Consider the following 16813-nt stretch of genomic DNA (forward strand, 5'->3'; position numbering starts at 1 on the left):
ACACCTTCGGCAACATGTTTGGAAGCGCAAAAAACACGTTGCCAGCGAGCCCAGCCAGACTCAATTAGTGTGATAAAATGAAAAAAAGAGCAAGCAAGACATTCGGAACAGACCCAAAAACTGAGGCTGCTGCCAAAAAAGAGAGACTGCTTCCATGTACCAACTATTTGTAATACCGCTTAACCTGTCGAGGGTTATTTGGAAAAGTGGATAGGGGCAAAAGGAAGGGTTAGGTTGATACAGACTACAGTTACATGCTGTTAATATTCGGGTTAAGGAAACATTCGGGATAACCTGTTTACATATGTACGTGGACAGAGTTACGCCCGTATACAATTGGAATGCCCTGATTTTAACGGCAAAGCACGGACAACGTCATGACACACATCCACATCATTTACATTTTTTATTTTCTCCCATCAATAAATTACCGTACATGACATTCATGTCACTCACCACGCTAATAAAGCAGTCGGTTTCTTTCTCGCCATTGTTTATATCCGCATGTGTATTTCCGATGGTTTCCGCGCCAGACACCGTGCATAGTGCATACAATGATAAATGGCACTTCATTTATATAGCTCTTTTCCACCTTACAAGGCCCTCAAAGCGCTTTACATTTTGACTACCCATTCACCTACTGATGACGCAGCATCAGGAGCAATTGGGGGTTCAGTATCTTGCTCAAGGATACTTTGACGTGGTCACAATGGCATGGGATTGAACCCACAACCTCTGCGTTAGGAGACAACCGCCATACCACTGAGCCACGTACTTTATGTGCTGAAAAGACCCAAGATTCCTTGTGGATAGACCATGCACAGAACACAAACAAATGTTTCGTTAATTGGGGTAAGCCAAACGCGTTTATCTGTTAATATATTCGAGTTAGAAAAGGGGTAATCCAGGGGTCGTATTTGGGTTTTTGCGCATTTATGATTTTGGGTATGTCGCTCGTCAGCTTGTAAAGTCGACAAATATGATTAAAATTCAAGCTTTGAAAGAGTTATTGTCTGCATGTAGAGCCACAACACAATTAGCGGTTTTCTTTTTGTTTGCATTCTTTGACACATTTTACGTACAATGTTGTCAACACACCTTTGTGCCACATCATGTTTGCACTGCAGGTCAATTGCATGCATCTGATTTTTTTTTTTTTCATGCAATGAGAACATTACAATTCCTTTTTTTTTTTCTTCCAAATCCGAACTAGGTCTCTTTTTTATGTAGATATTAATCGGATATGTATCCAATGTAACTGCAGTCTTGATGGTCAGGTGGCGCTCATATGTCATCAAAAGGAGACAAAAATGACATTTGTTGAACAAAACAGATGTCATGAAAAGCTTAACCGTATATGGGAAACAGTCGGTGAAGTATGTGTGCAAAAAAATAATATAAAATAAAATAAAACGACAACAACAACAACAACATACGGGCAGTACATGCAAACAGCACACAGGAAGATCTGAAATCAGACCTACTTCGTGCTTGCCCAGATTCTCACGTTAATTTACCCCATAGTCATTCATGGGAATTACGTCAAATTCAGACGACAATTTTCAGCATTTACAAGGAACTGATAGCAGTGTTGCTTCTACTCCCAGTCTGAGATTTGTTTTTGAATGTTTGCATACGGAGTCTTGAAATTACAAAAACAGAAAGCCAAAACAATTATTTTTTCATTTGAATCCTTTTTCACTTAAAACCAGTCAGCTGTAAACAGCTCCATATACACATTCACCTTCAGTCAATTAGACATTTGTCTTTTTGTAAAAGCTTTAGATGACTGTAGCCCATAGCTCAAGATTTTTAACTTGAAGGAATCCACTCAGGTAACGGAACACATGCAAACTGTGCTTTACCGCCTCCTACAGGACTGGAGTAAAAAAAAAAAAAAAACAAAGGCAAAAAAAGTCGGCAACATAACCGTTTGAAAGTTTCACAGTTCTGCTCGATCACTCATTGATCTCGGCTTAAAAAAAAAAAAAAAAAAAAAAAACACTTCACGAGAGGAATGCACTCCCTCGGTGCTCTTGTTTACATTTGTAATGATGTCACTGAGTTCGCTACAAGAAAATTATAAGGCAGCCGAATTTGCAAATCCAAGGCAGTTTGAAACATTTGCATTTGATTTTGTTATGCAGAGAAATATTTTTTTGTCATAAAAATCCTTCATAATAAATGTCAAAAGTGTTTGCTTGTGACATTTTAATCCATAACTGCAGTTTTGCTTTAAGTGCAACTTGTAGAGTTCAATACCTCGAGTCCTGAACGGAGAGTTCCAGGCGGTCGAGTCCCGCTGACGAAGCGCCGCAAGCTGGCGACGAAGGCCTGCGGAGGAAGTCGTACGGAAAACATGCGGCTGTGAAAGCAAAAAAAAAACAACACATTTTAGCCAAAACTCCAAAAGGGATGGTACGTCCAAGCGTCTTCACACTCGACACTGCACTTCTCTGGGTCGCCAGAAATGCACCCGCCGAGTGTGAAGTAAAAACAGAAGGACACACAAACACTTGTAGCCCCTTCAACAATATCTGAAGAAGTCGGCACTTTTCAGACGTTTTCCTGTGTTGCACCGACACCGAATGCAGGGATCAGTTTTTCACAGGTGGAGGTAAAGTAATCCCACATTTCTTCCATTTTACTCCATTTATCATACTCGTTTATATTTCAGACTGTCCCTTTGATAAACTAGACGAAGTGCAATTTCTGGAGAATGCTGAAAGCTGAATGCTAAGAGGTGAATGCTAAGATTTGAATGCATGTGGAATGCTTATGAAGTAAATTGAAAGATAAATTGTGAAATTTTAACCTCCTAGTCAAAGCGCTTTACCAACTGTGCCACCGAGCAGTATCAGACACCTAGTAATGAACCGTGTTATCAATTACGGTGTGTGCACAGTAACGATATCAGTTGAGGCCATCGGCAACAATTTGCAGTTTACTGTATTTTTTTGCAGTTATTCAATAAAGCACCAGCGTTCTAGGTATAAGTGAGTTTCAGCTAACCTTTGCCATGGCTAAGCCGCAAGTGATACCTTGAGATATGAGTTTAAGTTGTTCCTCAACCAATTGCACCTCAAATCATCTTTTGCCAATGACATAAATGGAAATGCCCTTAATCCGTTCCGGACTCCCCTAAAAAACTAACAGCACTCTATAATATACTTTATAAAGAATATACTGTAGCGTAATGACATAATGAAATATAATTAAAAATAGCGCACCTGTGGATGAAATAGTGAAGCATGCAGAGTTTGTTGCAAAATGCATGTGACCTTACAACAAATATATTTCTGTGTACGACGTGACATTCACAAAGCCCTAAAAATTATTTTGATTAAAAAAACAAACATATTTTGTTTAGAGCCAATAAGATAAGAATTGTGTTCATGTCTGATGTCTCAATATTTATGTATCTGAGTGTGAGAAATGACGTGATAGGTAGTTTGTCAAAATGTGCACTTTGATTGACCAGCGACCAATCGACGGCGTAACCCGCCACTCGCCCAAAGTCAGCCAAGGTAAACTCCGGCTAAGCGCGGCCTCGATTAGCGAGCGAGCGCTATAGAAAACAGATGATTATGAAATCCTGTTAAATTCTCAGGAAAGCAGACGACATTGAGAGGCTCGTTCACACCACTAGCTTTCAAAAGCACCTTTGCAAGACTTATAGAAGCATAATAATACATCTTGAAAGCGCCCGCTTCATAAAAGAAATGGCCGCCGAGCAAGGCCCATTGTCCACACAGTTAATTGGCTCTAACGAACTTGTATGGCGGCTATAATGGAGTTGGGTGCCAGCAGCTCGGTGGTTTATGCCTTATTAATAAAGAACTAAGATCACATGGACTTACTGAGAGACAAGCACACAATAACACTGGAGGGGAACTTGACAATGAGCCACTCTCATAAAGACAAAATCGACTTGGAAGAAAAAAAGAAAAGCCAGCGAGAGAAAAGGGACGGCATAAATATTACATAATGAAAGAAGACGATCATTATTAGGATTTAACGAGTGATTTGAAATGACAGAACAATGTGCCATGATGGATCATGCGGAGTCCTCAGAGGATAGCATGATGATGATGATGATAATGAGAGGAGAGGAGGGGAGGACAGGAGTGAGAATGAACCTTGATTGAAACAACACTGACCCCTTGTGGTCGACGCTAGAGTGCAAGCATGCTCAGGTGCAGCAGGCATGTACAGTTCTACCACTCATGTGCACCACAATAAGAACGTCATATAAAGATCAGTGTGGCGTGTGCATGTCCACGAGGAGCGACTGTGTGAGCGCTCTAATAACGGTCTCCCGGTGGACTGGTGGTGGGGGGGGGGGCTTCCTTTGACACGATGAAGGCCGACAGGCGTGAAACAGGTCCAATCAGGCGCGTGGGCGCTGCCAATTAACCCTTTTCACCGTGTGAAACCAAACATAATTGCCTGGGCTGCAAGGCGGGGAGCATGAGTGTGCCACGGGGCCACGGCCTGCCCCGACGTGGGGATGAAGCGAGGATGAAGCGGGCATTAGGGGCACTACCAGGTGACCGTTATGCACACGAGCCGAGTGCTGGGCCTGGGGGTGTTCTGTCCAAATCATATAGCAACGTTTGCTTTAATTGACATGGCAGCTATTTTCTAATTCACACACCTACACCCTTCATCTGAAGAAATAAGAAAAAAAAAATCTACTTCAGCCGTACTACGGAAGCGTATTACATTTACTTTAAAAAAAAAAAATAAATGCTGCTTTTCTGAATAATTTTTTTGGGGGGGAGCTTTGTTTTTTTGAGTATTTTTTTTTTCTTTTTTTTTCTGTTTTACTGAACATTTTTTTCTGTCATAAAAAAATATTCCGAAAAACAGAGAAAAACATTATTCAGAAAAACAGCGGGAAAAACATTATTCCAAAAAACAGAAAAAAATTATTCCAAAAAACAGAGCACTTAAACTAACAATTAAACTATTGGCAATAATAACAAAACTACTGCTGTTTTTCTGACTAATTTTTTTGGGAAGCTTTGTTTTTTTAAGGTTTTTTTTTCTTTATGTTTTTCTGAATATTTTTTCTTCTGTTTTACTGAATATTTATTTCTGTCATAAAAAAAATTCAAAAAAACAATTAAGTTTCAATCATGTGCTGTATCGTTTTACATTTTCTTAGGCTTTTTAAAAATGGCAGTTTAACAATTTAAAAAAAAAAAAAAAGCTATAACCACCTATGTCTGGTGGTATAAGCAGTTTACTCTACTGTGATGCAGATTTACAGAAAAAAAAGTCTGCATTTTATTTAATTATTGGGTAAGTGCCCTGAAAAATTTACAAGTAACACTGTTTTATAAGACTTCATTCCAGTTTAATATATTCCGTGTATGAAATATTAAAATTCCCTATTTGTAGGTTCACCATGTTAGAATATTTTTTACTGGAACAAATAGTTATAAATAATGCCAGGTTCTGCTCGAGGCATTTTTTTTTTTTTTAAGAACTAGAACATATCTTAATGCGCTTAAATAGCACTATGCTGCAGTAACATTTAAAACAATCATGACTTTCTTGCAGTCATTTAAGAGAATAGATATTTATACAGTGTACGATAACAGCATTTTATTAAGCTAGAAGTTATTGGTGTGTGCAAACGCTGAACAGTATTGGGCTGCACCGCTGTTATATAAATAAACCTTTTAATACGATTTGAAAATACTGTATCAGTGACCTGTATGAATCTATCTACCTACATTGGGGGCACCCCCCCCCCCCCCCCACCCCCAGCCCCGCCTCCAGCCTTATACTAACTGCCTATGAGCTGTATATTTCTCACCTGTTCATATACAGTATAGTTTATACAGTAATCTGCTTGCGAGGTGTTGGTAACAAGATGGCCGCCCAGTGACTTCAACGGCGTGTATGGGCCATCGGCTATTCAGTCATACAAAAATAAACAAATAAATAAATAAATAAATAAATAAATAAATAAATAGATAAATTACTCCAAAAAACAGAAGTTGGTGCTCTGTTTTTTGGAATATTTTTTTTCTGTTTTAAATATATTTTCTTTCTTCCTGTTTTTCTGATTAATTTTTCCTCCTGTTTTTCTTGAATATTTTTTCCATTTTTTTTTTTATAACAGAAAAAAATATTCAGTCAAACAAAAAAAACAATTTTTAAAATAAAAAAAAACAGAAAAAAATACTCAAAACAAACCTCCCCCCGAAAAAATTAGTCACAAAAACAGGAGCTTTTTTTTTTTCAAGTAAATGAAATAACCTTCCGTACTAAAACAAACAAAAAAACAAAAATATTTTCAATTTTACTGGGTTATGTTGTGAATTTAAAGTTGTGTATCTCGCGAGATTGATCAGTGTTTCTCGTGAGGTTCTTGTCGCAATACTACGTTTGACCACTGGGCTTCGCTGTTTCTTCTTCTTCTGGCCATTGTACAGAGTCGGAGCATATCCCCACCCCCAAAATCACTCATTCCCTACCGTCGTCATCCGGTAGGAAAAAAAATGGCGGATTGGCGGTAACTCCTTGGCAACAACAACACGCTACAAAGCGAGCTCGCGTCTACAAACAAGACTGAAAGCTGCGTTTTTCTGACAGGACGCGGCGTCGTCGTCGCCGCCGCGGAACCATCAAGAACAAACGTCGACCGCTTCACAAAGTGTGCTCTTGTTTTAATTGCCATAATTTTTTTTTTTTTTTTTTTAAATAAGGTCAACAGCAAGCCAGCGTCTAGCATGCTAAGCTAGTTAGTACCCTTTGGCTTACTTAGCTTCGCTTGCCAAACATGGCGTGTATGTGTTTGTCGTAACATGTTCAAATGGCGTAATTTCACGCACGCATTACCTTGTCGGTTTTTGTGGCACTTTACACCGTGTCGGCAGCGTTGGTTTAGCCGAGCTCCCGACTAGCAACGCCGCCTGTCAACTAGCGGCGCTGGCACTGTCTGTCTGGCAGCTCTCCTCTGCTTGTGTAGGGGGGGGAGGGAGGGAGGGAGGGAGGGAGGAGGCTTTTGTACTTTGAATGAGTCGCCGCGCGTCTGCGTGTCACGAGCGTGGGCGACCCACTCCAAACCCCGCAACTTTTTCTGCTGGGCCATTCGAGGCTTTCTGCGGCCGAGAGGGGGCTTTTGTTGATGTTGAAGCCCCCGCTAATGTTGTCCCCCCGTCTGTGTCATTCGTCTTCGAAGGTTGGCGGGTCGCTTCGATTTGAACGACGGAAGAAAAGAAAAAAAGGCGCACTTGTGTTGAAAAGGTCCGGTGGGGATCGAACACAGCTTGGTTGTGATGAAGTTCTAAGGTAAGTGTGCACTTTTTGTGTCAGATTAGCAATGGGAAAACACGCGGCGGATGCATTCGTTGTTTGTTCATGTGCATCGATTCCTCCATCAAATTATGCATACGCTCATCAGACGCTTCATTAACTTCATGGGCAGTGATGAGTTTAACTTTAATGTACACTTTCTCATGCTGCTTTAGATTCAACTATACATGTCAACTACAGGTTGTTCACACTTCCTCTGCAAATCATGATCCTCTGAACCAAAGCTAGTCCTCGTTTATTTAACATATAAACACATCACAAGTATAAAATACAAGTTGTAGTTAAAAAAAAAAAAAAGAGCCAAGGAAAATAAAAATAAATCGTCAATAATATCATAGTTTACATGTTCAAAAAGAGTAGGAAGAAGTACAAAAACTTATCTAGTCCTACTCCCTAATGCTTCTCTCATAATATACTAAAGCTGTTCTTACTGGCATAAAAGTTAAATAGAAAATAAACTATTCCATATGCATCTGTCATTCACAAGTCTAGTTGCTCAAATGTTTCAAAATAAAAATGTTTTTAGATTCAAAGGAAAACGTATAACCATTATTTTTTTTTCAATCTCATAGGGTGATAGGCAACTTTCATATCCCGAGATTGTTCCGTACCATTGGAGCATGAGGAAGCCTGTGCCGCAGAAAGGTGACAAGTTGTTATTCTGTCATTCGAAAGATGTCGTAATCATCGAATAGCTTGTAGCTGTTGCTGTCACAGTCAGTTCTGATATTTTTAATGGACTATTTTTTTGTACAGCAATTCTCTTGTCAGACCATTGAATAAGAGGAATTTCTCCAGTTGATGGATTTATTTTACTTTCTAAAACTTTTAGCTATAGAGTGGAAAGATGCAAGAAGGATCAAGCATGCCCGGAGTGGACGGCCGTCCCGGGTGCCCTCCCTGTTCCAAGGTCATTCTTTTTACGTATCAAACTACAAATCACATAACTTCGGAGGCCTTACATGCACTTATTTTGTATCGCCACAGGCCATTTCAGTTGGGAGAAGTACCTCAAAGAGACCGGCGCCAGCGCAGCACCTGCTTCATGCTTCCGTCAGGTAAGCAATACCTTTGCCGATGTCTGTCAAGAACAGTCTGCCGCTCAGGCGTGTCGATCAACAACCGCTTTTTAGAGCCTTACGCCGCCGGTCAACGAGTTCAAAACGGGCATGAAGCTGGAGGCTCAGGACCCGCGCAACACCACGTCCACCTGCATCGCCACCGTGGTGGGCCTGACGGGCTCGCGGCTCCGCCTGCGCCTGGACGGCTCCGACAACAAGAACGACTTTTGGCGCCTGGTGGACTCGTCCGAGATCCAGCCCATTGGCAACTGTGAGAAGAGCGGCGGTATGCTGCAGCCACCGCTCGGTAAAAGACGCACACACCGCTGACATTGTCTGGCCAGGATTGATGCGCTTTTGCTTCACACTTGGAATTATTCCTGGATCAGGTTTCCGTCTCAACGCATCCTCCTGGCCTTTGTTTCTTCTGAAGACGCTGAATGGTGCTGAGATGGCGCCTCCGCGCATCTTTCACAAGGTAACTCGATAACACTCATTTAGTAGGCAGTTTTGCAGTTTATTACGCGATTTGGTTTAGTTTATTTAGTTCACATGCATGTGCTCTGATAACTGCAGGAAGTCGTCATATCAGGGCAGCATTTAACCTACCTGTGAAGTGCTGAATATAAACCCAGTAGGACTCTGGGCTAGGGATGCAACGCTATCCAAACATCACGATATGAAGCTCACAATACGATAATTATCACAATATTGTGGGGAGGTTGGTGATATTAAATAAAAAAATACATTAAAATAAAAGAGCTCATAACTAAGGGAAAAAAAGCATAAAATTGTGCTTTTTATGCATATAAACAACCTACAATCTCAAATAACACTTAAAATTGAAGCACTTACTTGCTAATAAATGCACACGCTGAGTTCCTCCACATATTGGCTAGGTTCACAAGCATATTACGTTCCCCTTTATCTGACGATTAGCAGGGGTTTTAACCATGGAAGGGCTAAAATATCCCTAATGAAAATTAAATTGCACTAAAAAAAAAACTAGCCACCAGAGGTTGCTAGAACTGCACAAATTGAAATCAACCACTTTTTTTTAACAGAACATGACGACGATATTGTGGCAGTTTTAATATCGCAATACCACGATATTGCCGTTATCGTTGCATCCCTAACTCTGACATCTGCAGACTCGGGTCAGTTAGTTGAACCTAGAGTTCAAAGCAAACATGATGAAGCAGCATTTAGCTGTTGTGCTGCACACATAAGCTGCTAATAGATGGGAAGTCAGCCCCGAGTGTAAATGCTTTTAAATCCAGGTTAAAAACAATAGATAGAGGCCTCAAGTGGCCCGTGTATAAGTGTTTTCCGCAATGCTTCCATGCTGTGACCCTCTCCTTCCTCCTGCGTCATCCCCAGCAAGAGCCCCCGGCGCCGGAGCAGAACTCCTTCCAAGTGGGCATGAAGCTGGAGGCAGTGGACCGCAAAAACCCTCACTTCATCTGCCCGGCCACTGTGGGCGCGCTGCGTGGAGTGGAGGTGCAGGTCACCTTCGACGGCTGGAGGGGGGCCTTCGACTACTACTGCCGCTACGACTCGCGCGACATCTTCCCTGTCGGTTGGTGCGCGCTCACCGGCGACAACCTGCAGCCGCCTGGAACAAAAGGTGCCAATTCTGCCAAATTTTTTGCCTTGTTACTCTCGAGAAACATCTATTTGAATTAGGGGTGGGAACCTTTGGGTACCTCACGTTACGATATGCGATACAATGGTCACAATTATCTCACAATATGATACCATGATTATCGATATATTGCTCAGGTAATAAATCTACGATAATCTCAGATAAAATTAATCATAAAATAATAATAATAATAATAATAATAATAATAATAATAATAATAATAATAATAATAATAATAATATAAATAAAAATAAAATAATAAATATCAATAAATAATAAAAAATAAATAATTACACAATCATAATACTATAATAAAAATAATATAAATAAATATAAATATAATATAAATACATATAATATATAAATGTATATAATATATCAATATATAAATAAACTAAGCTGATGAGTCTTCTTCGCCTGAAGACTTGCGTCCATTTCCCCACCACTCTTACAAGGCGCTCCCCCTAGTGGCCCGCCATGTAATTGCTCAATAAGTCATGAACAATGGAGCTGTTATAGTGGCTGGTTATTAACTCCAAATATCACAATACTAGCGTAGAGGTGTATCGATAATCTATTGGGAGACAAAGTATCACGATTTATCATGATAGCGATATATCGTCACACGCCAAATTTGCATACATGCATATCTGCATATCTGAATCTGCGGAGAACAGATGACATGACACGTAGCTTTAATTTGAGCAGGACAGCTACAATAAGAAGAGTGAAATAGCAAAAATGCATTTCAAGTGATAGAAGAAAGTCACCAAGGAGGTGGTCGAGGGTGTGAACAAGAAGTTGCTAGCTCAGCGCTTCTGTACGGGCAAAGGCTGCCACTGCTCAATGAACATGTAAGCTAAAGGTCTTTAAAAGCATTAACAACGAATTAACTCAACTGTAGAAATCGAATAGGTTTTATTTATTTTTTTGCTACCTAATGAAAAGTTGTTGCAGCTTTCAGTGCTACAGTGATTGGCATGCCCGTTTGAAAGTGTATTTAGTTAAAGAGCCCCGCGAGCCGCATACTGTCGTTACTGTACACAATGCTTCAATGCTACTGTGCTTTCTTCAAAGTCATTTTTCCTGCGGCACGTGTTTGTGGAAGGTGTTTGATTGACTGTCAGTGTGACCTCGCATCTGTCAGCAGCCGCCTTCCTCAAACTGACTTGCCCCTGCGGGTCTCAAAAAGGCTTTCATTCACACCGTTTGTTGCTTGGTCACAACCGCCGGGCATTTGGAAGGCAGACCCGATTCAAATCTTCACATCTTTTTTTGTCTGGATTTGTTGTTTGGTTCTATTTGTTTCAGATAATTATCACATTTAGTCTTCATCTTATATTATTGATGTTGACCTATAGTTTGTTTGAGCCATATTGTACTGAACATCCTTAACAAAGATGCATGTATGTCTTACGTTGGAGTGAGTTAAATTTCCTCTTCTTATGACTGTTGTCACACTCTGCCACTTTGCCTCCGCAAAAAAAGGTCTTAAAAAAAGTGAAACACTTGAAAATGTATATAGTTTAGCATTGATATAGTATATGTGTATTTAATAAATGAAGGAAAGCAAATAATGTGACCTTGTTGACAAAATGGGAGTAATATTACATGTTTGTAGAAATGTTTCTCAATAAACAGCCTTATGTAACTTCGAGCTCTTTCCCTCCCTCATGATCAAATGACTCGGCTTGTTATTCATTTCAATGTGTTTTGTTTCCCCAAACATTCCTACTAACTCCCCCACCCCCGTTCTTGTCTATTTTGCAGCGGTGATGCCAAAGTCCATCGGACCGTTAACGGACGGCACCGTGGAGACCTCGGCCATGCACACGCCTCCCGTGGAAAGCAAACCCGGCGCCAGTCAAAGGGGACGCAAACCAGGCCGCAGGAAAGCCAAGGGGTCTTGGACTCAAAAGGCCTCAGGGCCGGCAAGCATCCAGACGGACAAAGGCCTGGAGCCTGTTAAGATCCCCAAGAAACGCGGACCCAAACCAGGACGGAAGGTAGGCTGCAGATGGCATAACATTTCAAAGGGTTTTTGTTTTTTAAAATTTTTTTTTTAATTTTTTTATTTTTTTTAAATATATATAAGCCTTATTGTGCAGCGAATCTGTTCAGGTCCCTCGGAATCAGTAATGCCGGCCAATGGCCATCAGTTCATTAACCAATCAGATTTCAAATTCATCCTCACAGAGCCAGTGCGTTGGCCCGCACAACTTGTTCCTGCCAACTTTGACGAACAAAATACGTCTGTCACAATCAGTGTTGTTATTATTTATAGTTTGGGAATTTTTCATTTAAGTTAGTTTTTATTTTGTTTTGAGTTTTGTTTTTTAATTTTAGTTAGTGTGAATTAGTTTTCAGAGTGGTTCTGTTAATTTTTATTAGTGTTAGTTTTTTGATAAATGCTTAGTTTTAGTTACAGTATTAGGTTTTTGTTTTGTTTTGTTTTGTTTTGTTTTTGTTTTGTTTTGTTTTTGTTTTGTTTTTTAAACACAATGGGAGCGACGTCATCTGAAGGTGCTTTTCTATTGGCTGCTGCTAGATGAAGTGACTTCTGTGTGACACACTTTCAAATGTCCTTATTCCAGTTAATATTGAAATAAATCTACTTAAAAACATAAATTAATTAATTAATTTGTAATTAATTAATTACCAAAGACTAAAATGAAGGACATTTGTGCTTATATATATTATTATAGTTAGTTTTAGTTTTGTTAGCATAAAATGTAGTTTCAGTTGTTGTTTTGTTTTTGTTTTTTAAAAGCATTTTGTTTTTATTTTATTTCATTAATGAAATTGTTTTTTGAATTTCAGTTAGAGTTTTTTTCGTTTTAGTTAACTAAAATAATCTTGGTCACAATCGGCTTACGTTTGATGAGTATGATGGATTTTGTGTGTTTTTTTTTATTTTTTTTTTTTATGTTTGTCCATAAATTTTGATTCTGATATTGAGAGTATTATTGCAAAGTATTAATTGGTTTCTATAATTGCGATCATGTGTTTATAGTATTAAAAGGGAGATTCAAGTCGCCCATGTTTTGGCATTATCCTGACGGCTATTATTTCTATCGTCAAGCTCTTTTGCTTCGTCTTTGCAGTTGAGCTGGGTGAAGAGAGCCACCTTCTTGCCAGACGCCACGGCCGGGCCCGGGCGGCCCGCCGCGGGTCCAGGACGGCCCCGCGGGAGACTCCCAGCCAACTGGGCACAGAGGTTTGCCCTGCCGCAAATGCACGACGTGCCCGTCAAGATTCCAAAGAAAAGAGGCCCCAAGCCTGGCAGCAAGGTAGCGGTCACATTTTTAATTGTTTTTTTTTTTTGTGGATTTGACAAGTGCAACCGATTGTTTTTGCAAGTGACGCTTCCACTTTAGCAAGCTGGCAAAGCAGATCATAAAAGTGCTCATCAAACCATAATAATAACAATAATGGAGCCACCAGAGAGTCATTGAAGCTGCCAGGCAACCACAACTGCCAATATTTGATTGATGTCTTGGCCCGTAGCTTTACTTTGAAGCTGCTGTTTCCCATGTGACGCCTGAACACCTGCCAACCATTTTCACTTTTCCATGTTCTCTCAAAATGATGCAAAAAAAAAAAAAAAAAAAGCTGATGGGGTCCGAGAGAAGAAAAGGTACTCTGGAAAAGTTTAAACTGTGAAATGCCAATCATGGGAAATTATGAAAGCCATCCAATTCAGCCAATCCCGTCTGACGTGAGGCAAATCCTGGACTGGTCAACCAATCAATCACAGTGCACTGGACTTGTTTTGTTTTTTGTTTTGACAGAGAAAACCTCGCCTGGTACCCAATCCCATCCCCACGTCTCCCACCAGTAGCACTCCAGAGCCCGACACCAGCACTGTGCCCCTTGACAACGCTACCATCCCCAAATCTGCACTGCAGGCCCCGACAGGTACCGTTTTTATGCGTCTTTACTAGGGAAGTAAGAATATCCAAACATCACGATTCGATATCACCATGAAGCTATCGTATCGTATCGTGATGTTTGGAATGGATATCGTCCCGAATATAAAACACCTACAGTGTGTAATAACACTTAATATTGAGGCACTTAATTGCTAATTGTTTCTCCACATAGTGACTTGATTCACAAGCATATTATTTTCCCCTTCTATTGACGATTACCGTGGATTTTAAACATAAAAGGGCCAAAACATGCCTTAAGAAAATTAAACTGCACTTAAAAAAAAAAAGCTAGCCACCAGAGGGTGCTACAACTGCACAAATGCAAATTAACACGACTTTTTTTTAACATGTGCTGCTTTTAGTGTTGTGACATGATGACAATAATATTGTGGCAGTTACAATATCGCGATATCACGATATTGCCGTTATCGTTACATCCCTAGTTTTTACAGTGTGTTTGTTACTGTCCTCTTCAAATGCCGTTTATGCAAAAGCCATTTTCATTATGCTTTTGTCCCCCCTAGTATGTGTCTACCTAAACAAGTACGGAAAAGTTGGTCCGCATTTGGACCAGCGGCGCATCCAGCAGCTGCCGGACCACTTTGGGCCCGGCCAGGCGTCGTCTGTACTCCAGCAGTGCGTCCAAGCCTGCGTTGACTCCGCCCACAACCAGGCCACCGTCTTCTCCTGTCTGAAGCCCGGCCAGGGGGGCGAGCTCATTTCAGGTGAGGCTATTTTTGCATATGAAATGACCTGCACTTGAAGTACTGATTCATAGAATTTGTGTTTTGCAGCCTCGTTTGAGAAGCAGCAGCACACGCTGACCCTGCCCACCGCCAGCAGCGTCACTTACGTCCTCCGCTTCCTGGAGAAGCTCTGCCACAATCTACACTGCGACCCGCTTTTTGGCAGTCAGCCTGTAGCCAGGGAAAGCCTGCACTATGACGGGCGTACCTTCACTACAGGTATGAGGGGCCATGTTGGGTTCTTCACATGTCATGTGACAGGCAGACAAATGACAGGTGTCGTGAACCTCCAGTTATTGTGTGGAATAATTAACATAAAAACTGTGACGTCATAAAACATTAAAACAATACCAAGTCACAGGAATGTATTCTCAGAAAAATGACTAATATTGTACTGTGAAGTTGGACTTGCCTCTATAATACATTAGATGAACATGGTGCGGTGTCACTGTGTAACATTTCCTCTGTTTGGGTTCAGACAGGAGAAGTTTGGGAGACAACTTGACCACGGGTCCCGGACGAGGCACCAAGAGGCTCCTGCAGGACTCATACAAAAGCCCCCTGGCCAAGATCTCCCGGCCCGCCGCCAATTGTACGACGACCTCATGGTGTTTGTGATCCATCTTGAATGACAAATAACTGGACTCCTTATTGTGTTAACACATGAAAAAATAACAGTGCCGTATTTGTGGATAGCTCCCATGCTGTCATTCTTGAAACCGTGGCTTAAAGCGTAATCTGTATATCTGAATATGTTTTTGGAAAAAGTGGTTTACATAGCATATGTAAAGCTCACTTTTAGGTTGACTATTTGCACAAATAACACATTTAATCAGTGATTGTTGTGTGTTGGTCAGGGGAGTCCGTGGAGAGCGGCGCTGCGGCGGCAACGTTAGAGCACTTAAAGACGAGCTCCCGATCCCCGAGCTCGTTGACGCAAAAGACGGGGAGCCGTGTACAACACGCCAGCTCGTCGGGTAAATACACGCGCGCACACAAACACGCACATGCGGTCCCTACAATGAGTCTCTGCTGGTGCTCCTTTAGGATCGAGTAGTTTTGGGGAAAGCCCCAAACCCGGCGGTCAGGACCCCAACCTGTGGAGCGTCGGCGACGTCATGCGCTACATCAAAGACATCGACCCCGTGCTGGCGCCGCACGCCGACCTGTTCAGGAAACACGTAAGCATAAATCCATGATGCAGAAATAACCTATTTTAATTGTCTATATAGCTCAAGGCGCCACACACTTTTAAAATAACACACGTTTTCAACACGTATATGGTGTATAACGCGGTTCACTTTTCGTGGCATCACTTTATCGTGGATCTTTTTTGAGTGCAATTTTCCATGCATATTTTTTTTTTTTTTACAGTAATAGCCCTATTGAATAAAATGTATGAAGGTTTGAACATTGAGAATGTTTAAACGAAAGAAACATGAGAAAATGTAAATGCCTCGATGAGTAAAGTGTATAAACTGTGTGGTGAGGGGTTTTGGAGCTTTAAAATATTTATAATAATTGTAAATAATAAAGCTAACTACTTAGCGGATTTCATCTATTGCGGGTATTTTTTGGAACCGAACCCCAGCAGAAAACGAGGGAACACTAATATATTGAGAGAGCGAGAAACGGGTAAGACAAAAAGTATTACACAGTTGGGCTGCACAATATATCGAAAGAATAGTGATATCGCGATATTGGTCCATGCAACATGCACATCGCAAAGAAATGCAACAAGTTTCATATGGAATTTTATGCTTTTATCTAAATTGGACCAGTCAGCCGCTAACTAAAATGTGCACCACCATCCAAGAGTTGAACATTATCGAGAGGTAATTACAATTAAAAAACTAATATGTTGAGGTGGCCTGCGATTGGCTGGCAACTAGTCCAGGGTGTACCCCGCCTACTGCCCGAAGCCAGCTGGGATAGGCTCCAGCAACCTCCGCGACACTACAAATCTTAAAATCTACAATCTGTCAGATGAAAGGTGTTTATATGCATTGGTCTTATGTACAAAAGCACAATATTGTGCTGCTTTTTTTTTTCAGTATGAGCAATTTTTTTTTTTGCAATATTGTGACCTTTTTTAAA

At 40.8% G+C, this 16813-nt stretch overlaps 1 protein-coding gene and 1 long non-coding RNA gene across 8 annotated transcripts in view; one reads left to right on the forward strand and one right to left on the reverse strand.

Annotated features, from left to right (window-relative positions):
- LOC144022641 (uncharacterized) overlaps positions 1-6977 on the reverse strand; it is a 141496-nt gene extending 134519 nt beyond the window's left edge. For all 3 annotated transcript variants that reach the window (XR_013284382.1, XR_013284383.1, XR_013284381.1), the window contains exons 1-2: positions 6856-6977; positions 2263-2365 (exon numbers count right to left, since the gene is read on the reverse strand). This is a non-coding gene — a long non-coding RNA (uncharacterized LOC144022641). The remainder of the gene's footprint in view (positions 1-2262; positions 2366-6855) is intronic.
- LOC144022634 (polycomb protein SCMH1) overlaps positions 6489-16813 on the forward strand; it is a 107114-nt gene continuing 96789 nt past the window's right edge. For 2 of the 5 annotated variants that reach the window (XM_077527602.1, XM_077527601.1), the window contains exons 1-16: positions 6490-6670; positions 7199-7308; positions 7905-7977; positions 8165-8242; positions 8320-8390; positions 8466-8700; positions 8783-8871; positions 9774-10020; positions 11809-12044; positions 13143-13328; positions 13830-13956; positions 14495-14695; positions 14765-14935; positions 15195-15308; positions 15574-15693; positions 15764-15897. In XM_077527602.1, the coding sequence (XP_077383728.1) occupies positions 7953-7977; positions 8165-8242; positions 8320-8390; positions 8466-8700; positions 8783-8871; positions 9774-10020; positions 11809-12044; positions 13143-13328; positions 13830-13956; positions 14495-14695; positions 14765-14935; positions 15195-15308; positions 15574-15693; positions 15764-15897 (2034 nt within the window). In that variant the 5' untranslated portion in view covers positions 6490-6670; positions 7199-7308; positions 7905-7952. Of the gene's footprint in view, positions 6758-7198; positions 7309-7904; positions 7978-8164; positions 8243-8319; positions 8391-8465; positions 8701-8782; positions 8872-9773; positions 10021-11808; positions 12045-13142; positions 13329-13829; positions 13957-14494; positions 14696-14764; positions 14936-15194; positions 15309-15573; positions 15694-15763; positions 15898-16813 lie in introns of all 5 variants that reach the window. The other 3 variants (XM_077527600.1, XM_077527599.1, XM_077527603.1) reach the window with 3 other exon arrangements.

Source organism: Festucalex cinctus, chromosome 7, assembly GCF_051991245.1.
Source record: "Festucalex cinctus isolate MCC-2025b chromosome 7, RoL_Fcin_1.0, whole genome shotgun sequence".
In the NCBI taxonomy this organism is placed as follows: domain Eukaryota; kingdom Metazoa; phylum Chordata; class Actinopteri; order Syngnathiformes; family Syngnathidae; genus Festucalex; species Festucalex cinctus.